Source organism: Heterobasidion irregulare, assembly GCF_000320585.1.
Source record: "Heterobasidion irregulare TC 32-1 unplaced genomic scaffold scaffold_05, whole genome shotgun sequence".
In the NCBI taxonomy this organism is placed as follows: domain Eukaryota; kingdom Fungi; phylum Basidiomycota; class Agaricomycetes; order Russulales; family Bondarzewiaceae; genus Heterobasidion; species Heterobasidion irregulare.
This window is the reverse complement of record NW_009258201.1, coordinates 327,433-351,300: the sequence shown is the minus strand read 5'-3', so window position 1 is coordinate 351,300 and position 23,868 is coordinate 327,433. Positions and strand designations below refer to the sequence as shown.

At 52.8% G+C, this 23,868-nt stretch overlaps 7 protein-coding genes across 7 annotated transcripts; 3 read left to right on the top strand and 4 right to left on the bottom strand.

Annotated features, from left to right (window-relative positions):
• Positions 1-380: 380 nt before the first annotated feature.
• HETIRDRAFT_318918 (uncharacterized protein) lies at positions 381-2,763 on the top strand (the record flags this gene model as incomplete). Its single annotated transcript, XM_009547734.1, has 6 exons — positions 381-517; positions 588-981; positions 1,158-1,395; positions 1,770-1,829; positions 1,923-2,049; positions 2,301-2,763. Coding segments are annotated over 6 exons (1,419 nt in total), but the record flags the coding sequence as incomplete, so codon positions are not given.
• An 835-nt stretch (positions 2,764-3,598) lies between these two features.
• HETIRDRAFT_317186 (uncharacterized protein) lies at positions 3,599-4,733 on the top strand (the record flags this gene model as incomplete). Its single annotated transcript, XM_009547733.1, has 2 exons — positions 3,599-4,541; positions 4,639-4,733. The coding sequence occupies 2 exons, from the start codon at positions 3,599-3,601 to the stop codon at positions 4,731-4,733; spliced, it is 1,038 nt and encodes a 345-aa protein (XP_009546028.1).
• A 221-nt stretch (positions 4,734-4,954) lies between these two features.
• HETIRDRAFT_417520 (uncharacterized protein) lies at positions 4,955-6,145 on the top strand (the record flags this gene model as incomplete). The annotated part of the gene is made up of 3 exons (XM_009547732.1): positions 4,955-4,983; positions 5,036-5,632; positions 5,683-6,145. 3 exons carry the CDS (start codon positions 4,955-4,957, stop codon positions 6,143-6,145), a joined length of 1,089 nt encoding a protein of 362 aa, XP_009546027.1.
• A 1,618-nt stretch (positions 6,146-7,763) lies between these two features.
• On the bottom strand, positions 7,764-11,115 carry HETIRDRAFT_64723 (Esterase/lipase/thioesterase; the record flags this gene model as incomplete). The annotated part of the gene is made up of 5 exons (XM_009547589.1): positions 7,764-7,892; positions 7,966-8,453; positions 8,516-8,646; positions 8,707-8,884; positions 10,977-11,115. The coding sequence occupies 5 exons, from the start codon at positions 11,113-11,115 to the stop codon at positions 7,836-7,838; spliced, it is 993 nt and encodes a 330-aa protein (XP_009545884.1). The 3' UTR covers positions 7,764-7,835.
• Positions 11,116-12,412: 1,297 nt separating this feature from the next.
• On the bottom strand, positions 12,413-15,312 carry HETIRDRAFT_64721 (aspartic peptidase; the record flags this gene model as incomplete). The annotated part of the gene is made up of 12 exons (XM_009547588.1): positions 12,413-12,991; positions 13,112-13,260; positions 13,382-13,671; positions 13,735-13,846; positions 13,924-13,934; positions 14,021-14,185; positions 14,242-14,349; positions 14,421-14,451; positions 14,513-14,527; positions 14,588-14,870; positions 14,931-14,983; positions 15,092-15,312. 12 exons carry the CDS (start codon positions 15,310-15,312, stop codon positions 12,738-12,740), a joined length of 1,692 nt encoding a protein of 563 aa, XP_009545883.1. The 3' UTR covers positions 12,413-12,737.
• Positions 15,313-15,591: 279 nt separating this feature from the next.
• Positions 15,592-17,233, bottom strand: HETIRDRAFT_439863 (uncharacterized protein). The gene is made up of 3 exons (XM_009547731.1): positions 16,783-17,233; positions 16,648-16,720; positions 15,592-16,579 (listed from the first exon to the last, which is right to left on the bottom strand). The coding sequence occupies exons 1-3, from the start codon at positions 17,184-17,186 to the stop codon at positions 16,121-16,123; spliced, it is 936 nt and encodes a 311-aa protein (XP_009546026.1). The 5' UTR covers positions 17,187-17,233; the 3' UTR covers positions 15,592-16,120.
• A 667-nt stretch (positions 17,234-17,900) lies between these two features.
• Positions 17,901-19,078, bottom strand: HETIRDRAFT_426815 (uncharacterized protein; the record flags this gene model as incomplete). Its single annotated transcript, XM_009547730.1, has 2 exons — positions 17,901-17,966; positions 18,104-19,078. 2 exons carry the CDS (start codon positions 19,076-19,078, stop codon positions 17,901-17,903), a joined length of 1,041 nt encoding a protein of 346 aa, XP_009546025.1.
• Between the last annotated feature and the right edge of the window lie 4,790 nt (positions 19,079-23,868).

Genomic DNA, 23,868 nt, shown 5'->3' with positions numbered 1-23,868 from the left:
ACCGAGGAGGCGCCCGCGCACGTGCTGCCTTCTGCGAGTCACGTGCTCCTCGTCGAGTCGGGTCGAGTCGACGCCTGCAAGCGTCGAAAAGCGCTCAGGACGACGATGGACGAATCGCTCGAGCTGCCTCCCGCCTCGCTCTCTGGCCTGCGCGTGCTGCATGACGACGAAGAAGAACAAGGGGACGTCGCTGCCGTGGATCGCACCGCCGATGGGAATGGCGACGCTGACGGCGAAGACGGCAGCCAGTCCTCAGGCGACGAAGGCGAAGACGGCGGGCTCGACTGGTCCAAGCTCCCGTGAGTCCGTCCCATCCACCCTATCCACCGCTCACATGTCCTTCACTCGTGCCCGCGCCCAGCTCCCCCGCCGCCGCCGCGCGCCCTGTGATCCCGAAGCGCGGCGAAAAAGACTTCGAGCCCGCACCGGGCGGCGCCTCCGGCCTCCAGCTGCACAACCTCGACCGCGCCCGCGACGCCATGCTCGCCGCTCTCCGCTCCACCCGCGCAACCTCCAGGTCCGTCCGTCCGCACACACGCTCTCTCCGCCTCCTTCTCATGCGTTGTCCATTCCGCCGCGCGCCGCAGCAAATCCATCAGCCACGCAACGTGGGACCCCGCACTCGCGCGCGCACACGTCACCCTCGCGCGCGGCATCCACTTTTCGTCCATGGGCCACTCCGTCGCCCGCCCAACCGCCTCCGCCTCCTCCGACTCCCTCCGACCCCAACCCCACACCCACACCCACACCCGCACCCAAACACAACTACAAAAAAGGCCCCCGAAGCGCCTCGAGCTTCTCCCCGAAGAAGCCCTCTACCTCGTAGAAAAAGGCGCCCTCCTCTGCTCCAAACCCGCCGATGTCGATGCCGACGACGATGGTGGTGGTGGTGGTGGTGGCGTCCACGCGCCGCCGATGAGCGTGCAGCAGGCCTTTGCGGAGATGCTCGGCCGCGACGGGCTCTCGCTCGAGAAGTACCAGGTGCGCGCGCGCTCCCCGCCCCTACCTCTCCATCCCCGCCCCCACCCCTCTCCATCCCCACTCCTATCTACCCTACCCCACCTCCACTCTCCCACCCTCTCAGCCCCCTTTCCGCCTCCGTTTCCGCCTCCGTTTCCGTGTGGTTTTGTTTCTCCTGCTCACGCGCGGTGCACCAGGTATTCTCGTACCTCCGCCGCCTCGGCTACGTCGTCACCCGCGCCCGCGCGCCCTCGCCCGCCTATCCCGTCCCCGCGCCCTACCCTCCTCCCTATCCCGCTTCCAATTCCGCGTCGAACGAGGCGGCGGCGGTGGCGGAGAGCACGGTGTTGTCTGTCGTGCGTCGGATTTTCACAGCGCTGTTCGCGCCCTTTGCGGGCCTCGCGCGCGTTGTGGGCTTCGTGGATGCGGGTGCGGGTGCGGGTGCGGGTGCGGGGACCGCGTGGGATGCATGGCGCCCGCTCGTGTTTAGGCGGGGATGGGTGTGGGGGTGCAGGTGGTGGGGGGCGGGCGTGAATGCGGATTACGGTGCGTGCGCGGACCTTGCCTTTATTTTTCTTTTCATCGGTTTTGGAAGCCCGCTGTGCTGGCCCTTCGTCCGTCTGTCCGTTCACTCGTTCACTCGTCGGGTGTTTCGGACGCTCTCGTTGTTTCCGACCACACACACACACACACACACGCACACGCACTCTCTCTCTCTCTCTCTTTTTTTTCTTTGGTTTGTTGGTTTGTTGGTGCGACGGCTGCTGACCGTGTACGGTTTTGGTGTCGGTTCCGGTGTCGGTGTCTAGCCTCGATATTCAGGGCCCTCCGATTTATCCCTGCGGGCCACAAGGCGCCGCTGCACCATTGTCCTGCCCCTTCTCCCGCCTCCTCTGCCGCCGCCGCCGCCGCCTCTCCTGCTCCAGCGGCAGCGCCGGCATCGGATGCGACGAAAACGGCAGCGGTGAAGGCCCCCGAATCGGAGCCCGACCCAGACCCGTACGAGGTCTTCTTCCACCTGTACAAGCCCGCGACGCCGTTCCGCAAGACGGCGCCGCCGCCGCCCGATTTCGAGCTCGTCGTCGTAAAGTGAGTGGTCCGTCCGTGCAGCCTGTCCCCTCTTTTCCCTCGGTTTGGGTCGTATTCGTCGTCGTCGTCGTGTGTCTCGTGCTCGTTCGAGCGCGTCGGGCACTCGTCCCGTCCCGTCCCGTCCTGTCCTGTGTCTCGCACACACGCGTCTGTGCGCGAATCCTTCGGACTCGCGCGGTTTGTTGGAATCGGGATGGGATTATGAATCGCCTGCTGGCATTGACTGACTCTCGGATGGATTTATGTGACAGCGCGCGTACGACGCCTATGCCGACGCTCGCGCAGCTCGCGGAGCTGTATAGATCGCTACCCGAGATTCCCCCGCCCCTCCCGCGCCAACGCCGTCCTCCGCCCGCACCCGCACCCGCACCCTCCACATCCACACCGGCACCACCATCCTCTTCTTCACTCCCCCAACCTCCCCCAGCACCAACGCCCCCAACACCAACACCACACAAAAACCCCGCCTCCTCCCTACTCACCCGTCTCCTCCCCCGCCTGCCCTTCTCGCGTGCCCCTGTCCCCGGCCCCAGCTCCGGCCCCAGCTCCGAACCAACAAAGCGCACGCAGAGCCGCGCGCCCCCGCGCGTGAACCCGTTTATGGCGCTTCGCCAGGGCACGCGCACGGTCGTGATCGCCGCTGTGGACGCGGGGGTCGTGAGTTTCTTCCGGCTTGGGGAGGGCGCGTTCGAGGCGTGGCCGATGGTTGGGTGAGCGTGTGGGGGATGGGGCGATGGGGCAATGGGATGGGATGGGGCGATGGGACGGAGGCGCTGCGTGATGCGAAGAAGAAGCAGAGGAGGAACGTGCGAGTGGTGGGTCTCGCGCCGTGGACTTGCGTCGTGGGCTCGCGTCGTGGGCTTGCATTATGAGCTCCCGTCGCGGGCTTGCGGGGGCTTGCGGGCGTCGTGAGCTTCATCCGGCTCGGTGAGGGTGCGTCTGAGGCGCGGCCGATGGTCGGGTGAGCGCGCGCACGTCAGTGGGGATTGCATGCGGGGCGCGAATGCATGCAGGGCGCTGAGGCCCTGCGTGCCGCGAAGACCAAAAAAACATAGGGCGGGTGGCCTCGCGTCGTGCGCTCGGCGCTGCTGGTGACTTTGCACAGTCGGTGTTCCGCACGGGACCGCGTCGGGCCGGTATATTGGCGTGGACGTGGGGCCGCTCTGTCCGTCGTTGCCCTGTCGATTCGCTGAAGTGTATTCCAGGATACGTCGTCGCTGTGAATTAGATCGGCAATCGTTATCCCATGCTTCCAGCTGCCAGTGCCGCTGCGCGGCGAGGTTCCCAGACGTGACTGCCTCACTGCACCTTGTCCGTTGACCTCTCCGGCAGGGATGCCGACACACGGCGTGCATCATAAAAGGTGGTCTACGGACTCTGATTCAGGTGATGCGAAAGTGAGCGTTCGCGTGACAGTCCGCCAAATCGCTGGACAAGGTTGTTGGCCGCCGTCCATGTCGTGAGGCGCGCAGTGCGTCTGCGGCGCCGTAGGGTATTTTCCATCACACGTCTTCCCGACAAACTCCTTGGGCACATCTTGTACTTCCTGATGAACGGTGAACCGCCTTGTAGATTGCCACCTGGTCCGCGCGCCTTCGCAATCGGATGGATCGGGGTCACCCATGTGTGCAAGCATTGGAGGCAGGTCGCATTGGATGAGCCATGGCTGTGGACGGATGTCACGCCGGATATGGGGCGCAGGTGGACTTGGGAATTCATAACGCGCGCGGGGCAAATGCCGCTGGGCATATATGGCGAACGCGAAGCTAGACTGCTCCCCGTGCTCGTCGCGTCGGGGCACCTATCCCACACCCAAGCGCTCGCTATATGCTGTGACGATCGCAGGCTTCTGAGGATCGTGCGGTCTCTGATAACAGTTGCCGCGCCCGTCCTCGAAAGCTTGGCACTTGGGTCCACCAGAGCTCTCGGCGAGACCGCGATACCCATCCTAGAGGATTTTCTTGCTGTCTATGCCCCCCGCCTGCGCACGGCCGTGTTCGTCGGGTTGTGGATCCCATGGTCCTCGCCAATCATACGAAATTTGACGAAACTACACGTTAGCATTGACTGTGAAACCTTCGATGGAGACCACATACAGTGCCCGACACCCCCGAGCGAGCTTTTCGATGCGCTCGCAAATATGCCTTACCTCGAAGACTTGGCCGTCAGCTACGCCATACCGCCCTTTCAGTCCCGTCCAGCTGAACCGCAAAGGCAGAGAGGATCCATTGTGCTCCGTCATCTCTCGCATCTGAAACTGCAAGGCCCATATTTGGATGTCCCTGTTGTTCTGGACGTCATCCAGTTTTCGGCCTTGACGGTGCTCGAGCTTGAATTTTATGCTGGAGACAGTCGCACTCTTAGAGCGCTTTGCCCTCCTCTCGGGAGATATAGTGACATGCCTCTAGGCGTCGAGCCAAACATCCGTCTGTACATGTTCGCCATAGGAAGCAGTGGAAGGTATTGGATATACTCTCGACACCCAGCTGCAGGTGATTATATTGTTTCTCACTGCGCATCTACAGCCCCTCACCTTGCTTTTGCCTTCGTCTCTGTTTCTTCAAAAGCAATTTACGATCGATTCTAAAGAACCTTTGCTGGGATCTGGCAGCGGCGTCGCCGATGGTCGGTGTGCGCGGAGGGCCTCGCGCCGTGAGCTCGGATATCCTGGTGATTTCGCATGATCGGTGCTTCAGACGAGACCGCGAAGGGATGGCATAGTGGCATGTACATCTGACCGCTTTGTTCGAGTTCGTCCTCCTCTCCTGTGTCGATTCGCTCAAGTGTATAACAGGATCCCTGCGTTGTCGCTGCGAATTAGATCAGCAAACCTTATCTATGCTTCCTGCTGCTGCTGCGCGCTTCCTCCACCCAGACCCGATCTTCCACCTCGTCCGTTCACCTCATGTCAAACCACGGTGTGCATCACACAAGGTGGTCTACGGACTCTGTTCGTGTGATGCCAAATTGACCGTTCGCACGACAGCCTGCCGAATCGCTGGACAAAGTTGTTGGCCGCCGTCCACGATGTGAGACGTGCAGTGCATCTGCGGCGCCGTAGGGTGTTTCCCGTCACACGTCTTCCCAACGAACTCCTTGGCCACGTCTTCTCCCTTCTGGCTGATGACGATCCGCCTTATAAAGAGACATCTGCCTCGCGTCCGCGCCCCTTCTCCATTGGATGGATCAAGGTCACCCATGTTTGCAGGCACTGGAGGGAGGTCGCGTTGGATTACTCACAACTTTGGGCACATATACCGTTGGACATGGGGCGCGAGTGGACTCGGGAATTGATCGTGCGTGCAAAGCATGCGCCGCTGGCCATATATGGCAAACGCGAAGCAGGACTCATCCTCCCCGCGCTGGTCGCGTCTGGCCATTTGTCCCATACCAGAGTGCTCTGTATACGGGATGCTGATCTCGACGTTGTGCATTCCATGACAACAGCGGCCGCGCCTATGCTGGAACATGTGACCCTTGAACTCGTCATGGCTGGTCATTATATCGTGACGCTTCTTCCTGAAGATATCTTTGCTTTCCATGCTCCGCGACTGCGCAGGGGGCCACTTTCAACGGATTTCAGGTCCCTTGGTCCTCCCCGCTGATACGAAATTTGTCGGCATTAGAGATTAGTATTCCGCGCCACATATTCAATGAGTCCCCAGTACCCTTCTTGCCATCTCAACGCGACTTTTACGATTCACTCGCAAACATGCCCCATCTTGAATCCCTGATCATACGCTTTGCCTTACCATCCGTCATTGCTGATACAATTGAACCGCAAAGGAGAGGATCTATCGCGCTTCCTCATCTTCGGGTGCTAAACCTGGCAGGCCCGTGGTTGGATGTCGTCGCCATTCTAGAAGTTATCCTATTTCCAGCATTAGCAGTGCTCCATCTTGCATATCTTGCTGAAGGAAATGACGGTGATCCTTCCAGCGTGATCTTTCCCTCCCTTCTGAGATATGATGACATGCCTCCGGGCATCGATCCAAATGCGCGCCTCTTAATTGCTATCAGACCCAGGGGATGGTGCTGGATATACTCTCGATACCCGGCTGCAAGCCCTCATTCGACTTCGCATGTACTCCATTAAACAGGCTATCTACATTCGATCATATGGAATCTTTGCTGGGATCCGACAGCTATCCTCGGAACATAGGAATCCACGAAACATACTTGTGCGTATGCAACTTCGCCACGGTATTCTCAGACTTTCTTAGTTCTGTTCCAGACTCTCCTCACGTTACTTTTTCAGACTTTCAATACCCGATGTCTAGACACGGCTAAGTTCATTTCTAACCCATGATCCGGGAATTTTTGTTGGCGGACGAACCGTTCACATGTCCTTGTAGTAGTGAGTTCTTATGCTGTGATCTCCGATAGCTATCCTTATATCTAAGATTCATGAAGTTGGAATGCCCGATTAGCACGGACATTATTTGTACTTGGCGCTGCGAAGAGACATGGAGCAAGAATTTGCCCAGGTCCTGTGCCTCGTAGCAGAAGTTTGCTGACTAGAAGAATGCTTCGAGATGTGTGCCCAGTGTGTATAAATGCCAATTCACTGCATAACATCTATACCTGAAGTCGAACTTTGGCATGACGGCTACGTGCGTACATGCAAATGACGTCTCTAGAACACACAAGGTCTCGTTCCTTAAGGACCGCCACGCCGCTAGATCTCAATGTAGAATGCGATCGAGCGAGTTTGCGTAGGTTTGCGTCTGCAGATGCACGCGCCCTGGCGTCAAGCCACAACGCTCAATCTCAATTAATTGCACGCACAAATCTGTGGTGGTATAGTGACACATAGGACCGCTTCGTCCGTCGTGCCCCTACATACGAGCGACGAGTCGTCCTTGCCTATGTCGGTTTGCTGAAGTGTATAACAGGATATGTTGTTGCTGTGAATTAGATCAGCAATCCTTATCTATGTTCCATCTGCGCGCCTCCCAAACCAGAGATCTCCCTTCATCTCAACAGCAGTCATGTCGAAACACGGCGTTCGTCATAAAAGGTATGTAGTCTACGGACTCTATTCATGTGATGCTAAAGTAACTAGCTGAGAACGTTCGTTCCGAGCGTGACTTGGGACGGATGTGAGAGCATCCCCGAAGACTTTCGCTTGGAAATGAGTCGATCAGTCGATAACCTTTGTTGGTGTACGAACGCGCCTGTCCTTGTCCTTATGCCCCCCCATGTTGTGATTTCCTATAGCTATCCCTGGAATTCATAAGTCGAAACATATATCAAACGCAGACATCTGCTTTACTTGCGTTGCGACGAGATATGGATACACGACTCTACGACATCCACACAGTTTTCTTTGCTAGTGCGTACCAGAAGCCCGCTAAATGGAGAATGATTCAAGTCACCTGTGCCCAGTGCACATCATCATACCTCTCAAACCGACCTCTCGCACGATGGTACGACTATGTGCGTGTGCGAGCGTGAAGAGTGATTTCATCTTAGGATGTCATAAGAATTTCCAGTCTTGGTGATCGCTATGCCTAGATTCTGCTCGGGTTCATTCTAGGGAGTCGCCCGTTGAATTCGTTTGAGAAGAGTTGTGGCTGCAGGCGCACACGTCTCGGTATCAAGTCACGGTACTCAATCATCTGGACTCACAAAGTGGTTGCCATCCAGGATGTACTCGAGATGGAATGAATCAATTCTGTTCGGAGGCAGACTTTGACATGACGGTATCGCTAGCTTTAACTGTGCAGGTTGTATCAGGTTCCCTTTATGTCTGCTCGATGCGAGGCCCGCCTGCAAAGGTGATGCTACGCCAACATCTCGAGATACGCCTGGAGAGTCTCCTTGGGGTCGTCCCACATATCCTAGAAAATGAGCACACGAAGAAGTCAATGGCAGCGAGCATATACGGCATAGCGTCGAGCAAAATGAGCGTACGAAGTGATTGTGGCCGGGGATGACCTTGAAGTTGATGAAGCCGCCGCCGTGCGCTGCGTCGTCATCCTGCAGAATCCAGAAAGTACAAAGCGAGACTGCGGCCGTCGCGTCGCCCATGAGCTCCCAAATCTTCATTTTCGGGAGCAGGGCTCGCGCAGCTGCGTTGTACGTCCCTTTCTTGTACGTCGCCGCGGCCTGCGGATAGCAGTTGAAGAGGAGCGGGGCATCCACGACGAGGTGCGGGCCCTCGTCGACTATGTCCGCAATCTCTTGAGACGACATGTTCCACAGAGTTGGGATGCGCGAAGTGGAGGGCAGGACATATTCGATGGCGTCCAGGTCTCGCGTGGATAGGTCTCCGTGCGCAAAATAAGACGTGAGCCAGCGGGTCATGTAGGAGATTCGGGTTTTCATTGGCAAGGACTCGTCTAACCGCGGTGTCCAGAGCTTCGGAGGCCGAGGAAGCCCTAAAGCGACCGTGGGAGGCTCTTAAAAACGCACAGATATGTCAGCAAAGTCGCTTCTGGTGAGCAAAGAACGGGCTTCGAACCGTGCATGATGTGAGCCCGTAGATGCGACCCCAAGCTCAGCTGGATGTCGGGCGCAAATGAGTCCACGTTGGCAATCGTGGCTATGGTAGTGGACACGCCCATAGACCAGCCCAACAGGGCTACCCCGCCGCTCTTCCCGTCAGCAGAAGCAGGCGGGAGGTTGTGCTGTCGGATGAACGTGTGGATGAACGTGGCGAGCTCATTGCCTCGATCTCTGAGCCACTGCAACTTCTGCTCGTCGGTACCGTTAGTGAGAACAGCCTTCTCCGCGTCCGAAAACGGCGTGGATCCCTTATACTCGCGGCGATTGACGGCCACGAATCGCATGCCAGCCGCGCCTGCGAGGGCTGAAACCTTGTTGAAGATAGCTGTGTAGAAAAATCAGAGTCTGGGAGACCAAGCGTCACTGTGGAATACGGACGACTGGTAAACTCGATGCCGTGAACAGCGATGATAGTGGTGTAGACAGAGCCGTTACTGATCGAGTCGGGGGCCCCGCTGTCTATATAGGCCAACTTTGTGCCTTCACCGTCGATGGTGAGAGAGGATAGGACTCGGGACATGGTGGCGAGTGCTTGATTACCGGACAGTAGAGTCGGCGAGTACTGGTCAAGTAGTTGGAAGAGAAGCGATTTTATACGACAGCCAAGAGCCTCGGACCTTCTGTCCCCCTGAAAGGGAGCACTATACCCTGAGTGCTCACCGAGCATACCTTGTTTCCTGGACCGTCGAGACAATCCGATTGGTTATGAGTATATCGCGGTCCGCCAGATCAGAGAACCCAATTCCCGCCATGCGAGGACACATCCGGACATTCGGACTGAATATCCTGTAGAGCCTTCATTGTTGGTAGATACATGGAACGAATCGCAGCTATGGTTCTTCAGGAGATCTGCGGAGAAGACTGGCAATGTGTCAGCATTTTTGGCCAATTCCCGAGAAAATCGCGCTCGTGGATTGTCATGGAGGGGGGACGGTCAGGAAGAATCTCCTCAAAATACAATATAAATTGCGAGACGCGGGCTTCAAGGTCTGGAGGCTTGGCACGTTGTGATATTATTACGGCACCTTTATCATAGCCGTCAAGGACGATGGTATTAGAACATACGATACGTACGGCTTGTATACATATGCATATATTTGCAACGAATAAACCCACTCGCTGTGTTTCTGTGCAGATGAGATTTGAGCGTCATCTCCACCTAGTCAAATGAACCTATGAACCCAATAAACACGTATCGCTTTCAGTGAAGACACGGCACACTTTGACGGGATGGTATCGCTTGCTTCGACTGTGTAGAGCAGGGTAAGGGTAGCTTCATGACCTTTCAATGCGCAATCCGCCGACTGCAAAGGCGATGCTATGCCAACGTCTTCAGATACGCTTGGGGAGTCTCCTCGGGGTCGTCCCACATGTTCTAGCAATACACCATACGAGAGAATCAGTGTCTGTAAACACAGACAACACAGCGCTAAGCAAACTGGGCGCACAAAATGATTGTGGCCCGGATGACCTTGTAGTTGATGAAGCCGCCGCCATGCGCCGCGTCGTCGTCTTGCAGGAACCAGAGTGTGGTCAGCGAGGGCGCGAGTGTCGCATCGCCCACGAGCTCCCAGACCTTTATCTTTGGAAGCAGTCCACGCGCGGCGGGACTGTACATCCCTTTCTTGTACATCGCGGCGGCTTGTGGTTGGCAGTTGATTATGATCGGTGGGTCCACCACAAGGTGCGGGCCCTCATCAATGATGTCCGCGATGTCCTGGGGCGATATGTTCCAGAGGGATGGGATGCGCGATGTGGAGTGCAGGACGTATTCAATGACGTCCAGATCTCGCGTGGACAGGTCTCCGTGCGCGAAGTAACCCGTGAGCCAGCGGGTCATCTTGGAGACTCGGACATGCATTGGAAGGGATTCGTCCGATCGCGGCGTCCAATGCTTCGGGGCCTGAGGAAACCCGAGGGCACCCGACGGAGGCTCTTCAGAGCGTATATGTATTAGTGAGGTCGACGCTGGTGAGCAAAGAACGGGCTTCGAACCGTGCATGATATGTGCTCGCAGGTGCGAAGCCAAGCTCTGTTGAACTTCGGGCGCGAAGGAGTCCATATTAGCGACAGTAGCCATGGTCGTGGAAACGCCTAGGGACCAGCCCAGCAGCGCGACCCCACCACTCTTTCCATCGGCGGAAGCAGATGGGAGGCCATGCTGTCGGATGAACGTGTGGATGAACGTGGCGATCTCGTTGCCTCGATCCCTGAGCCACTGTAACTTCTGCTCGTCGGTGCCGGTGCTCATGACAGCCTTCTCCGCATCCGAGAAGGGCGTGGATCCTCTGTACTCTCGGCGATTGGGGGCCACAAATCGCATGCCAGCTGCAGGCGCGAGGGCTGAAACCCTGTCAAAGATGCTTGCACAAAGACATCAGATTCTCAAACAATGTATCTCACTATAGAAGACAAACGACTGGTAAACTCGATGCCGTGAACGGCGATGATGGTCGTGTAGACAGAACCACCATTGGCTGCGTCGGGAGCACCGCTGTCTATGTAGGAGAGCTTCTTGCCACTATCGTCGATGGTGAGAGAGGAAAATTGGGGCATGATGGTGTATTGCTGCTTGCAGCCTGGTAGTGTCGATGAGTGCTGGATGAATTGTTGAGATAAAATTGAATGTATATCTTAGATACCCGAAACTCTCGGGCTCTCTCTGCCTCCCCGTAGGCAAACGCTTGCGCTCGTCAGTTACTTTGTTTCCAGGACGGTTGAGATTCGCTTCATCACTACGAGCGTACCACGGCCGCCCAGATCGGAGAACTCAGTACCTACCTATATGGGGGCTCATCCGGTCATTGGGACTATCAAATTCTGTTGGCCCGTGATGCAGAATCACTGAGCATGCGCACCGGAGGTGCATCGAAGCTATGTCTCATATAGAGATCAGTGTCGAAGACTGGCGAGATGTCAGCATTTTTAGTCAATTCCCGAGAGAATCACCCTCTCGGTTCGTCATGGAGAGGTCAGAAAGGGCTTCCGCAGCGTACGATATTCCGCCTATATTGTCCGGATGCTTGACATATTATGCTGATTTTACAACGCCTGTCTATTGACCTTTAAGATCATGTGATGATTTGATATTGAATACGGACAGTTTATACCTGGATGAACCTACGCGCCGTGCTGTTATATTGATGTAGGATTGGGCATCACCTCGAGTGCATTCCAATGATATTGAGATCCCAACGAGAAGGTGACGCTTTAGCGAAGGCACAGGCATGATGAGGAACAGGCATGACGCACGAAGCAGTGGTCGCCTAGAATCGAGAGCCTTGCCGTCAAGTCCTGTACTGTGAGAGTCTACTGAAATTTTATTCCAACCCCATCGACTCGACGAGACGGCTGTCGCAACCATTAACAAGGGGAGAGATCACCAACCCCTCCGAGGGTGTAGTATATGAGCCGCTCAATGTACACGAAGAAGGTGCATTCGAGGCTGCCTCGGGCTTTTTGGAGGTATGGGCATCGTTTAATGCTTTTATTTCAACGTTCAATTGGCGATGAATGAAGTAACAGGAAATGAGAGACGGTGGATAGACATTGGAAAGCGAACGCGCGTCACGGTCTCAGACGAACTTCAAAGTCCGACGGTGTCTGCCGTCAATGCCAATGGTGTTGTCGACATTGCTGAGTTCGCTGGCTTTGCCACTCCGTAGTATTCTTCACTAGTTTCTGTCTGTTTCCCCTACGACTGAGAGGCATATGTGACAGCCCATCTGCCATCTTAGCACTCACCCCGCAGCCAAATCAGATGCCAAAAATCCGCCTCCAAAGGTCACGCATGAAGCACGCAAGAGCACCCGCTCTCCATGCTCACTCACTCGAGGCAACGCACACCAACGAGATCAGCGCCAAGGTCCAATGCAATACCACCAAACTACCGCCTACACAACCCAAGTCCATTAGTATTACCTCAAGCCCAAAAAACAAAGCGAGTTTGACCAAGATGCAGCCCAGACCCATCAGACGCGACAATATGGACTATGCTCGGATGCTCGGACTGGGGGACAGGCGCGCCTGCCCAGCGGGCACCCTCGGGCCCTAGGCGTCGGTAGAGGACAAGGCATCAAGCCCCGCCTCGCGAGAGGTAAGTACAAGGTCAGAAATACGCAGCCGCGCCAGCTCCACGCGCCGCGCGCGGCTGCAAGAATCCGTCGGATCTCGATCGGTCATAAAACGAGATGGCACAGCGCCCACACTATCGTGGCTGCCAGCACGCCCGCGGGCCCCACGCGCGACGACGCTGCACGCGCAGCACCGCTCGCCTGTCTGTCAACGGCACCGGACGCCGTAGCGCTCGGTACGGCACCTGAGGCGATGGGCACGGCGGTGCGTGAGGCAGCTGTCGATGTGGGGATGGAGATGGTGGAGGGCGCGATGGAGATAGTGGTGGCGGGACCAACAGGCGCAGCTTCGGACGTGACTGGAGGAAAGTGTCAATAAGTGAAATGCACCGCAGAAGGCGTCAAATGAATATTTTGACAGAGGTGCAGGAGCACGGGATGAGATAGAATGGGGGAGGGGAGAAGAAATACGGGCGCACTTTCGAAATTGCCGCCGTTGTCCTTGGCGTCTTCGACGGCCTCGGTAAGGAGCGCGCTCGCGTTCGTAGGGACTTGCGAGAGGAAGCCGATGCGGGGCGGGTCGAGAGACGGGTGTGTCAAGTTGCCGTAGTAGAACGCGACGAGGTTCCTGCCAATGAACGAGGGTCAGCAAAGCGCTAGGGTCACCCCATCCCCCCTCTTCTCCATGCTCGACGTTCGAGATCGAGGGAGCGCAAACGTATAAGTAAGATTGGCACAGCCCGACTCACGACTTGAAGAACGGGTCCCCCAGGCTCCAGCTGAACAGCGCCCCGACGCTCGGCGGATCCGTCGACACGAGGTTGCTGACCACACACGTCTGCGCGTCGCCCGTCTTGTTCTGCGACACGAAGTCGCGCGGGTCGATCGGGAATACCTTCCCGCCGATCTGGAACGACAGGTTGTGCGCCGTCGCGCAGGGGAACGTCGGATCTACATTGGGGTTCGCCGCGAACGCGGGGGACACGGATTTCAGGACGGAGGAGACGAGGTCTTGTGGGCCGCGGAGGAGTGAGTTGCCCTAGAAGAGGATGTGGAGATTTGATAAGAGGTGCTTTATTGTGAGCGAGAGGAAAAGGTTTACGGTGTCGATGAGCGCGGATACGCCGGGGTTCGAGAGACCGTTAGCGGGGATCTTCGAGTTGGGCAGCTTCTGGCCATCGACAAACACGGCGTCGAGATTAACTTCCCAGCGCCTAGAAGTGAAAAATAAAAATAAAACCTCAATCAGATCCGCGCAAGCTGTGTACATGTCAACCGACACAACACTCACAGCGGGTAGATCTGTCATGAAAGCAACGGCAACAACAAACGCAATTGGACAAGATCAGCAAAATTGACAGGTGCCCAAAATAAGGCCGAGAGGTTACCTCCTGCGGAGAGAACGATGGGGGATTTAGGCCGCCCTCGGCGGGAGTGTACAGCTTCACGGGGACCCATGTCAACGACGAGTTGTCCACGCCGTCCGGCAGCCGCCCGATCGTCAGCGCGCCGTCCTGGCCGCCGATGTCGATCGTATCGCGCTGCAACGCGATCTGCGGAGTGCGCCTCGGGTTAGCACCGCGAGAGGATGAGACGAGGGAGGGCGCACGGTAAACATTGGCTGTTCCAAGTGGCCGGACATGGCGAGGCGGGATAAGAGAGGCCCTTCGGAGGACGAGCTTTGGATAAAGTCATCTGTCGGCACGGGGTTATTGAACTATAGATGCACACAAATTAGTCACATCGCGACATTTGTGATGGAGTAATGATGTCTAGTTATCTATATACCTTCTTATTGACCACGACATTCTGCACTTGACTGCATCAATAGGCTCAGTCACGCTATTAGATGATCTCGTGTAAGAACGCGCAACACGCACCTCTCGCTCGGAAATCTATAAATATCGCATCAATGAAAATACTCCAAAGATAGCACACCAGTGGAGCCACCTCACCCAAGCCCGAAAATCCCGTTCGCGCCCGTCATCACGCTCGTGTTGTTGGTATCCGATATCGCCGCAAACGGCTGCTGCGGGATGCTCAGCCCCGCGAGGGCGACGGTGTCCTGGCCCACAGGCCCGATGGCGTGCGTGCCGGTGAGGGAGTCGCCGTAGAAGAGCGCGACGGATGCGCCGGTGCGGTTGAGCTTGGCGGTGGGGTAGGGCGGCATGTTGGTGCGCTTGCAGATGCTGGTTTTGCAGGCATCTGAAGTAACCCAGAGGTCGCTGGATCCGGTGTCTATGCGTGGTGCGCTATAGTCAGATAGGGAAAGAGCACGAGAGGAGAGAACGCGCGGACCGAGGTTCACTGCAGTTTGGAGAGACCCAATGGTGATTGGGACAGTGTAAAACCTAGGGCATCGTATGTCAGTAAAGACGCGCTCGAAACAATCCTCGTGAATATCCTCAGGTAACTCAACCTCGCGAGTTGCACTGCCAAAGTTGAACCACGACACTCACAAGTCCGCGAAGTCGCCTAGCCCAACAGTCCCACTGTACCCGCGTCTCTGCACGCGCTCACCGCCCGCCGCCGCGCGCTTGCGTCTATAAATAGGCACATCGACGCCCCCTTTGCTCCACGCCCCCTGCTCCAACCCAGCCGCTCGTGAACTGTCATGCGGAAGCGTGAGGCCCAAGCGCGCCAGGACCAGGAGGCACGCGCAAATCGTCAAAGAATACATCAAAAAGGAACACGGTAAAGAGCGGCCGGCGCGAGAAAACAAATTGAGTGCTAAAAAGAAACGAGAGGAGGTGGAGGGGGAAAGGAGGGAAGGAAAGGGAAGGGGTGAAGGCGGAAGGAGGAGGAGGAGGACCAAGGTCGTCACGTCGACCTAAGGACAGCCGCGGAGGACAGGCGTGCTGTACTAATAGAGCACCGCCTAACGGCAGACGCACTGGGACCTGAAAGTGTTCTGCATCACATCTTGCCGCTGACACCCTGATTAGATCAATCTGCTTCCCCCCATTGGGTCGACTCCCTTGCTCACCTTCGTACAGCAGCTGCTTGCACATTGAGCAACGGCGCCCGCCCGTCCGTGATGGGTTCGAGATCACAAAGCAGCGTCGCTCGTCACGGAATGCGCTGCGCCAAGGGGTGAAAGCCTTCCACCATAGCAACCCGTGATCTCCGACCATCCACTCATCAAGATCAACGAGGCAATAAGATACAGCTCATCGAGACTATTGCTCATCGTGCGGTAGAGTGCTCGACTCACCTCGGACATCGACCTCACCGAGTCCTCGTTTGTGAATATTGAACATTCCACAGTCGGGTACATACTGTACATATACCAGCGAACAGCAGGCAGCAGAAGGGCGCCTATCAGCAACAACACCCGAGAGTCAGGCCCGCCAGACAGGCCAGACTTGGAGAACTAAAAATACACCCGAATGAAAACGCACCGGGGAAAGCAGAGGAAAACAAGGGGGAAAACAGCTCTACGATCTAATTTAACGCTACACGCCCTCTCTAAAAATACACCCCCTCGCTCAGTACAACAACGCACCCAGCACAAGCGCACCGCCCACGAGCGTCAAGGCCCGCGCAGCCCCGCGCAACAGCACTTCCTCGGGCTGCTGCGAGATCGGCGAGAGCAACAGTTGCTCAGACGACGCCGCATGCATCGGTACCGACAGCGACAGCCCCAGCGGCGGCAGCAGCGCCGGTGCGGTCTGTCTCCGTCCCCGCATGGTGGTGTGCTCGCTATCGGAAGACGACGAGGCGCTGCTATCGTACGTCGTCGATGAGCTCGGCTCAGGGCTTGATGGGCGGTGTTGGGGCGCGGCCCCGGCGGGCCGGCGAGAGCGCCCAGCACTGCTCGAGCGGCGCCTATTTGGGCGCGGGGCGAGTATGCGTGGTGGGGGGTGCAGGTAAATCGTGTCGTGCTCGAGCGAACAAGGGACGCGGCACGTCGGGCAGCGACCATCGGAACCATGACTTGAGAGCCACTGGAATGATATCGAGTTGACAGTTTCAGTAACCAGCGCCGATAGCATAAATGGGGGATGACGCGCACGTCAGACAAGTGTTGGAAGCAGAACAATTGCCCGCAACACCTGGTCTTGTTCGGCTTCACCGCCGTCTCGAAACTAGCACATCGCCGGATCTAATCTTAGCACGATCGTCGCTGGTCGGAGTGTGCGTTGCTCACCAGATTCCACAGCTCTCCTTCATCTCATGCCCGACAGCGATCCCCCTCTTCCCATTCCACTGCGGTGGCCTCCAACTGCGTCTCTTTGGCTCTGTCCCGGCGTAGTTCACGCTCCCTGGCCCATCCCACTGATCTTTCACGCGGGCCAAAGCGGGGGAGCTCGGGGACTTCACCATCATGGATACGGGTGGTGCAGAGGTCGGATGGGGGACTGTATCAGCCTCGGGTGATGCCTCTTCTGCGATGCGATCGAGGGATGGGCGGGGTGTGAGACGGGGGCGCGAGCGCACACGTGGAAGGCGAGGAGAAGAAGAGGATGGCGACGATAGACCACTCAGCGGGGAAGGCGCGCCTCGTGGGGAAGAAGGCGTCGAGGAGACGGGCGAGGACATGGACGACAACATGGACGAACTTCTACAGGACAGTCGCCGATGAGATAGGTGTGGGCTGTTGGGGGGTGGATGTATGGGCACAAGAGGAAGATTGGGAAGGGCTCCTTGCGCAAGGCGACAGATAAATGGGCACCATACTTATCGTATCATTACAAAGTTTCGCCGCCTCAGAAACATTGCATCACTATTTTCTTGATAGGACGAATTGTTGCCCTCCATACGACGCGCGCGATTGGTCGAGGGAGCGGCGCAATGGAGGTCACGTGATGTGGGCGCGTTGAGTTTCCGACGAAGGTGGGTGATTTGACTGGATCTGAGGCGGCTGCGACACAGGCACGGAGCGAATAAAGTGCGCGGATACACTTCGCTAGTTCCCCGTTGAGCGCCTCTGCATGAACGATGCACGGTTTGGGCGGTGCTTTGGGCGAGTCTAGCAAGCAAGAGTGAAACACGGATCGGGACCGAGGTCATGTACATGTATGAGGGTCACGACGCCTGGAGCTTAGCAGCTTCAATTGTCTAGGCTGAGGCTGGATGGGAGCTGTCAGACATGTTTTGACTATTGCAGAATCAGGGATGGCGGCGTGAAACACAATATGAATGGGGCATCGCCGAAAACCAAGAGGTTATTACCCCGCGGGCATATAACTAGATCGAGTCACTACATGCCTTGATATCCCAATAGATTACGCCCCCCGCAGTGATGGACAGCACGGATCCTACAGGCTAGCGATTGAATTTTGCCAGCTCAGATAACAACCGTGCGCGCTCGTTTAGCAGGGCAAGGGTATGCTGCGAGGGTGAAGTATGCCGTGTGACGATCAGCTTACGGGACGGTGCTGGGATCGACTGCCGCTTCGTAGCCCCAAGGGGAAACAATCAAGGGTCAGCATAATATCATAGCAGGACAGGCGGCTAAAAGGACATACACGCGACGCCGCTATCCCGATGTTGCTCATCAATTGTGAATCGTCGCCGGACCGCCGACGCTGTCGGCGACTGGCTTCGAACTCCTCCACCTCGAGCTCATTGTCCACCTCCTCGATGTACCCGTTGTATCTGACAGAATGACCCGCGCGATGTGGGGAGGAAAATGGGTCGTCAGGGTCATTACATGCGAGGAATGACGCCGCGTCGGGAGCGAATAGGTTGCTAATGTCTTCATCGGGTTCGGGTTCGGATTCGCTCTCAAATATATCCGCTTCCGCAGACAAGAGGAATGAAGGATCTTCAATCTCATGGATGCAGAGAGGGAGCCGTGAGGACTGCCCGCGTCCAAGTGAAGACGCAGCAGAAGATGTACTACGCCGCGGCTGTGACGCGTCGCTGGCAACAGAAGTAATAGTGGTGTTTGATTCCTCGTCCGCGCCGTCAACAGAGAGCGCGCTGTTCATGCTGTTCGTGAGCGTCGAGTGCGTGGAGGGCGACAAGATGCGCCCCGCCCCACTGCCACTGCTGGTACTACCACCGCTGCGCATCGCACTCCCCTGCACGAACTCTGCTTTCTCGGGGGGCATCTCGCTCTCCATGCCGTCCGCGTCGTGACAGAGCCCCATCTTCTTGCCGAGCCAGTACAGCAACTCCCCGACAAAGACAACCTCCTCCGGTTCACCCACGGCAAGACGCCGCGGGTCGACGTCGCTGAGCCCGACGTCCAGCCGGATCACGTCGCTCTCCATGACGCCCAGGAAAATCTTCATCGCTTGTACCTTTGAAGCTAACTCGCGCGACTCGCGGATAGCCTGTGAGATGGGCAGGCGAGACTCGAGGATAGACTCGAGGATGGCGAGGAGAAGTGACGGGGTGAGGTCGAGGGGAGATTCCAGGGCAAATGGGAGATCGAGGTTGGAGAGAAGGGTATTCAAAGATATTACGAGGGGATCTAGCGTCGAGTCCTGAGACATAATGGAGGAAATCGCGCACGCTGCAGGCGGCAATGTCAAGCAGTTGAAATGTGGAAACGTTGAACACTGGGTTGTTGTGGCGTTGGCGACAACATCACGTACCGCTGACCAATCTCTCAGCGCCTATTCGCGGATGTGTTTGTCTCAGACCCCTGAAAATAGGTAGGGAGGGCAGAACCCCCATCCGAACGAAAATTTGAGAAAAAAGGGCGAAAAAGCTCAGTCGAGTCCGTATGAAAGTGCCCATCCACGGAAGTAGGCCTGAGGGGCTGTCCAGATGTTGGGGGGTCAATATTGGTCAAGGCCTGATTTTGAGTCTGGGTAGAAAGTTTGTCCATAGCCTAGTGGTAGAAGCTGCTGGCAGTGGGGTAACAGGGTTTTAGGATATGGAATTTGACTCCAGTGATGAGCATTTTGTTTGAGGTCTTCAAAGACCTTTGAAGGCACATGTGTTGATTGCATCACTTTGTGGCACCTTATTCTTACAGCTTCTTATATGTAATAAGTACTTCTTGGTATTCATCTTGAGTGCATCCCTCTTGTTTGATTTTCTTTTCCCTTCAAGCTCTTCACAACCTGCCATCCTTGACTAGTGAGACTCCTTGACCTAGATTACTTAGTAGCCCTCAGTAGTATAGTATGAGCATGATAATTTGTCAGCTCCCATTACCATGTTAATAATACTCTGCAGTGATCTGCAAAGACTGTCACCAATATTGGTGCTGTCTCATATCTATCCATGCAGCTTTATGAGCAATCCTATTCAGCAACCTTTTTGGTAGTTCACACATGATTGGCTTTACTCCAGGCCTTCACATATGAATATCTTACATTAGCACTCATTTTTGTGTTTAATGCCAGGCAGCTCAGTCTTGGACTCCAACAACCACCACCTCCAGCTTGACAACATCACTCTCACCACTTACAACAATCTAAACAAGCATTTTCAGAATCTTGGTATTGCTGTGCAGGATTTGTAGAAGCTAAGATATAGAGAAAAGTACTCAGTGTGAGATCATGATGATGTGGCTGATAATGAAGGCTTGCAGGATGGTTTGTAAATGGTATCTCACATTGTACTTGCATATTACAGGTTCAATAGGTCTTTTTCATGTATATTCTAACAAAATACTAGCCTCAAAAGGCCTGATTCTAGCAATCTGAGCAAAAATTTGGGTTCTAAAGGCCTAATCTTAGCATCTAACCAATTTTGAGCCCTCAGAATGCCTGATTCTCATATCCGGCCACATTAGGGAAAATAGACCCAAAACCTTAGGCAAATCCAAACTTTTTTGGCAGAATTTGGAAATTTTGTTCAAACTTTTTTGGGCATTTTGCAAACTTTTGCCTGTGCCCTCCCTACCTATTTTTAGGGGTTCTATTTGTCTGCACTCTCAAGTCTCCATTCTACCAATACAGTTAGCAAAGTTTCTTCTGACTTGTAGACTTCAGATTGTCTGGACAGGATTACTATCATCAATATCACTCACTGAAAATTTGGCAAAAGACCTCATATGGACTGCTTTGAATTTTTTCCTGTCAACCCTTCAAAAAGCTAGGCTAATATGTTAAAATTGTCAAGCGAATAGGTAGAAACTGCTTCTGGTTGATATGGCTAGTGAGTGAGGCATTGACTAATCTGTGAACCCCGGTATTATTATTGGCTTCCAAAGCTATAGAATGACTTAATCAAGGAATTATGCACAAAGTGGAAATAGCCAAGGCCATTGTTATGAACTGCTCATTCAGTAACCTTAAGAATAGGAGGTTTTTCCCTAGGTTGCCTTGTGAAGGAAGAGTAAAATGATAGTCTCAACTGTACAAGTGGCATAGGAGCCAGGCGTGTATTGTAGTGATAGGCAATAAGAACAGAGGTTGCAGTATGAAGACTACAATAGAACAAAGACTGCAATTTAAAGACCATAGTAAAACAAAGAGAATAGACTAAAGAATGTTAGCCTATTCCATGGGCCTTTTATACTACTTTAGGAAAGGGTGTGAGAATCCCATATATATATATATATATACTATAGATATTTTCCAAGTCATTACTCTCTTCAAAAATGACTACTCTTGTTTCTCTGCTTCTCTGCTTCTAACCAGGAGAACAAGGAGCTCTATGCCCATGTATGAGTAGTGTGTAAGGCGGAAAAAGATGCCCACTGTAACAGGCTTGTGATACTCAACCAGTGATAGGTGGTCTGCTAGGAGTGGATGACCAAAGATATTATCTATATCTTAGTGTACACCTTAGGATGTGAGGCTACCTGATAGTTGTGATGATCGTATTAGTATAGACTACCGTAAAGGCCTGATAAGCTGTGATTATAACAGCTATTTGCAATGTAGACTATATGTTAAATTCTCCCTTTATTCATGAGCATTCCCAGAAAGGAGCATGGTGAATTTTATAGATATTCATAGTACTAAGATTGGCAACTTCTAGTGCCTATTTTATAGAAAACAGCTTTTATAATAAATGTCTAAGGTCTTTGTTGTGGACATTATAAAGGTCTATTGCTATTTACAAGGAATAGCCTACATGGTCAATATGTTAGGACCATATCCTAACACATGTTTTACACATGTTTTAGGAGGATAGTTGGAAGGTACACACATGGCTTAGATTTAGGCTATTAACTTGTTTGATTACTATTAACATGCTTATACATAAATACTTACAATATATGATTCATTAATAAGCTTTGGCTTAAATGCTTACTTATGTTGATCATGATTGGTTCCTGAATTGATAATAATATAGACAGACATTTGAAATACTTACTATATATAGATAACTGTAAACTATGGATTGCTAATTATGATTGAGAACTCAATCTTCTAAAAGTCCTAATACCCATCAAGTAGATTAGCATTTAAAAGCATGGACCCAATCTGGATCCAGCCCTAAATAGCTTATATATATAAATAGCTAAGATAAGCTTCCAAGAAGCTTAGCTTATTCACTTTGTATATGACTTGATCTCTACACTGTATCCAGTATTGGCTACCTTTTTAGCTTATATATCACAAACTCTACTAGATCCAAAGTATCATACTTAATCTAATAAAGCACTGGATTTACCTCAAAGCCATTATTATTCTTCTATTTCTACAACATACCAAGAACTCACTGTATATAAGGTCTTCTTTTGAAACCCATCTAGGGTTGTCTATTGGACAGGCAAAGATAGTCATGTATCTGCCAATCATTGATCAATCTTTAAAGATCACCTTTTATACTTGCTTAAAGACAAGTTTAACAGTAACCTAGACTTTTTCACATAAGCTCAAAGACATTCCATAGTCTTTATTTGTTAGACCATTATATTTCAGTTAGCCTAGGGAACCCCTCTTAGTATTTAGTGTATGTAATAAGCCTAGTAGCTTGATACAATGTTATTTGTGTTGATCATATTATGCTCAATGATACTATTTCTTTCTAGTGCTATAAGCAAACAGGCAAATTCTTATGAATAATGTTGGTCCCTCTACATTATATGCTTTGATACTAAAAGAGGTACTTGCTTTCTTGCTTGCTTGTCTTTTTTACTACTATTTATCTTTATACCATATACAATTTATACCCACTAATTCATATAGATATTTGAGTCAATGTTTTATTTTATATGAAAGCTGCAAGGACTAGATGCATAAGGATAATTATTTTAAATAATAGAGCTTAGGAAAAGCATTTGCAGCTCTAATTCCTTATATATTCTATAGCCTGGAAGGAATGTCTTGATATAATTGGTAAGTGGACTCTATTAACATATGAGGTTTCCACTTAACCTGCTGCAATAATTTATACTTGCCTTCACTTTAACCTAGTATATTGCATAGTTAAACCCCTGAAAATATTCTTCTATACAATCAGAGACAATTAATAGTTTTTCTTTTTCAGAAACACTCTAGACACTATCACTAATTATAAATATAATCTTATTTCAAGATATATAGAAGCCCCTAAATCATTTAACTAGCGAGTAAGTAGCAGCTACTGGCAGAAATACTGTAAAGGTAGGCCATTATATTCTTCTACTAATAGATATTACTGATTTACTATCCCATTATTCTTGTAGATATCTCTAATTATATCCAAAGTCACCTTTAGTATGAGTATTTTTAGCTTATTTACCTATATCCTATAAAGAAAACAGCATTCAAAATTGATTGCCTCGAAAGAAGCAAAAAGCTTATTATAATATTCAAGTGTACAGTATAAGAGTTCCCAAGTGATGGGCAAGGGTTGGATATTGCTTCTACTGTAAACAAAATCAATCATGTCCAGATACATATATTAAAGGCTAGGAAAAAGAACAAAAGAAGAAATAGATGTGAAATCAATAATAGTCAAAAAAAATGTGGGGGCATTAATAGGTAGGTCTATATGTTTCAAGTTCTGTGTAGGTCCGAGTGTTTCTAAAAAGGTTGCCACATCCCATCTATTTGTAAAGTAATGCCCAACCTTAAGTGCAAGTATCACCAGTTCTTTAGTGCAAAAAGCCTATAGTATTTTCTCCACAAATATCCCACCTAAAGGAGCTTTGATAAAGTAGAGGTTTAGATGAAGTATAGTTATGTGATAAGGAAAAAATATAAATAGTTGAAATTTAGGCATAGAAATATATCCTAGGCTTGGCCCTATATTAACTTTCAATTTGCACAGTTTGTGGTTACCAGATATATTGAGCTCTTTAGTATGAGACAAGTGACTAAACATAACGAACATAGAGAAGAGTTCTGTTTTATATCCACTATATATCATCAGTGGTGCTTGCTTTGCATAT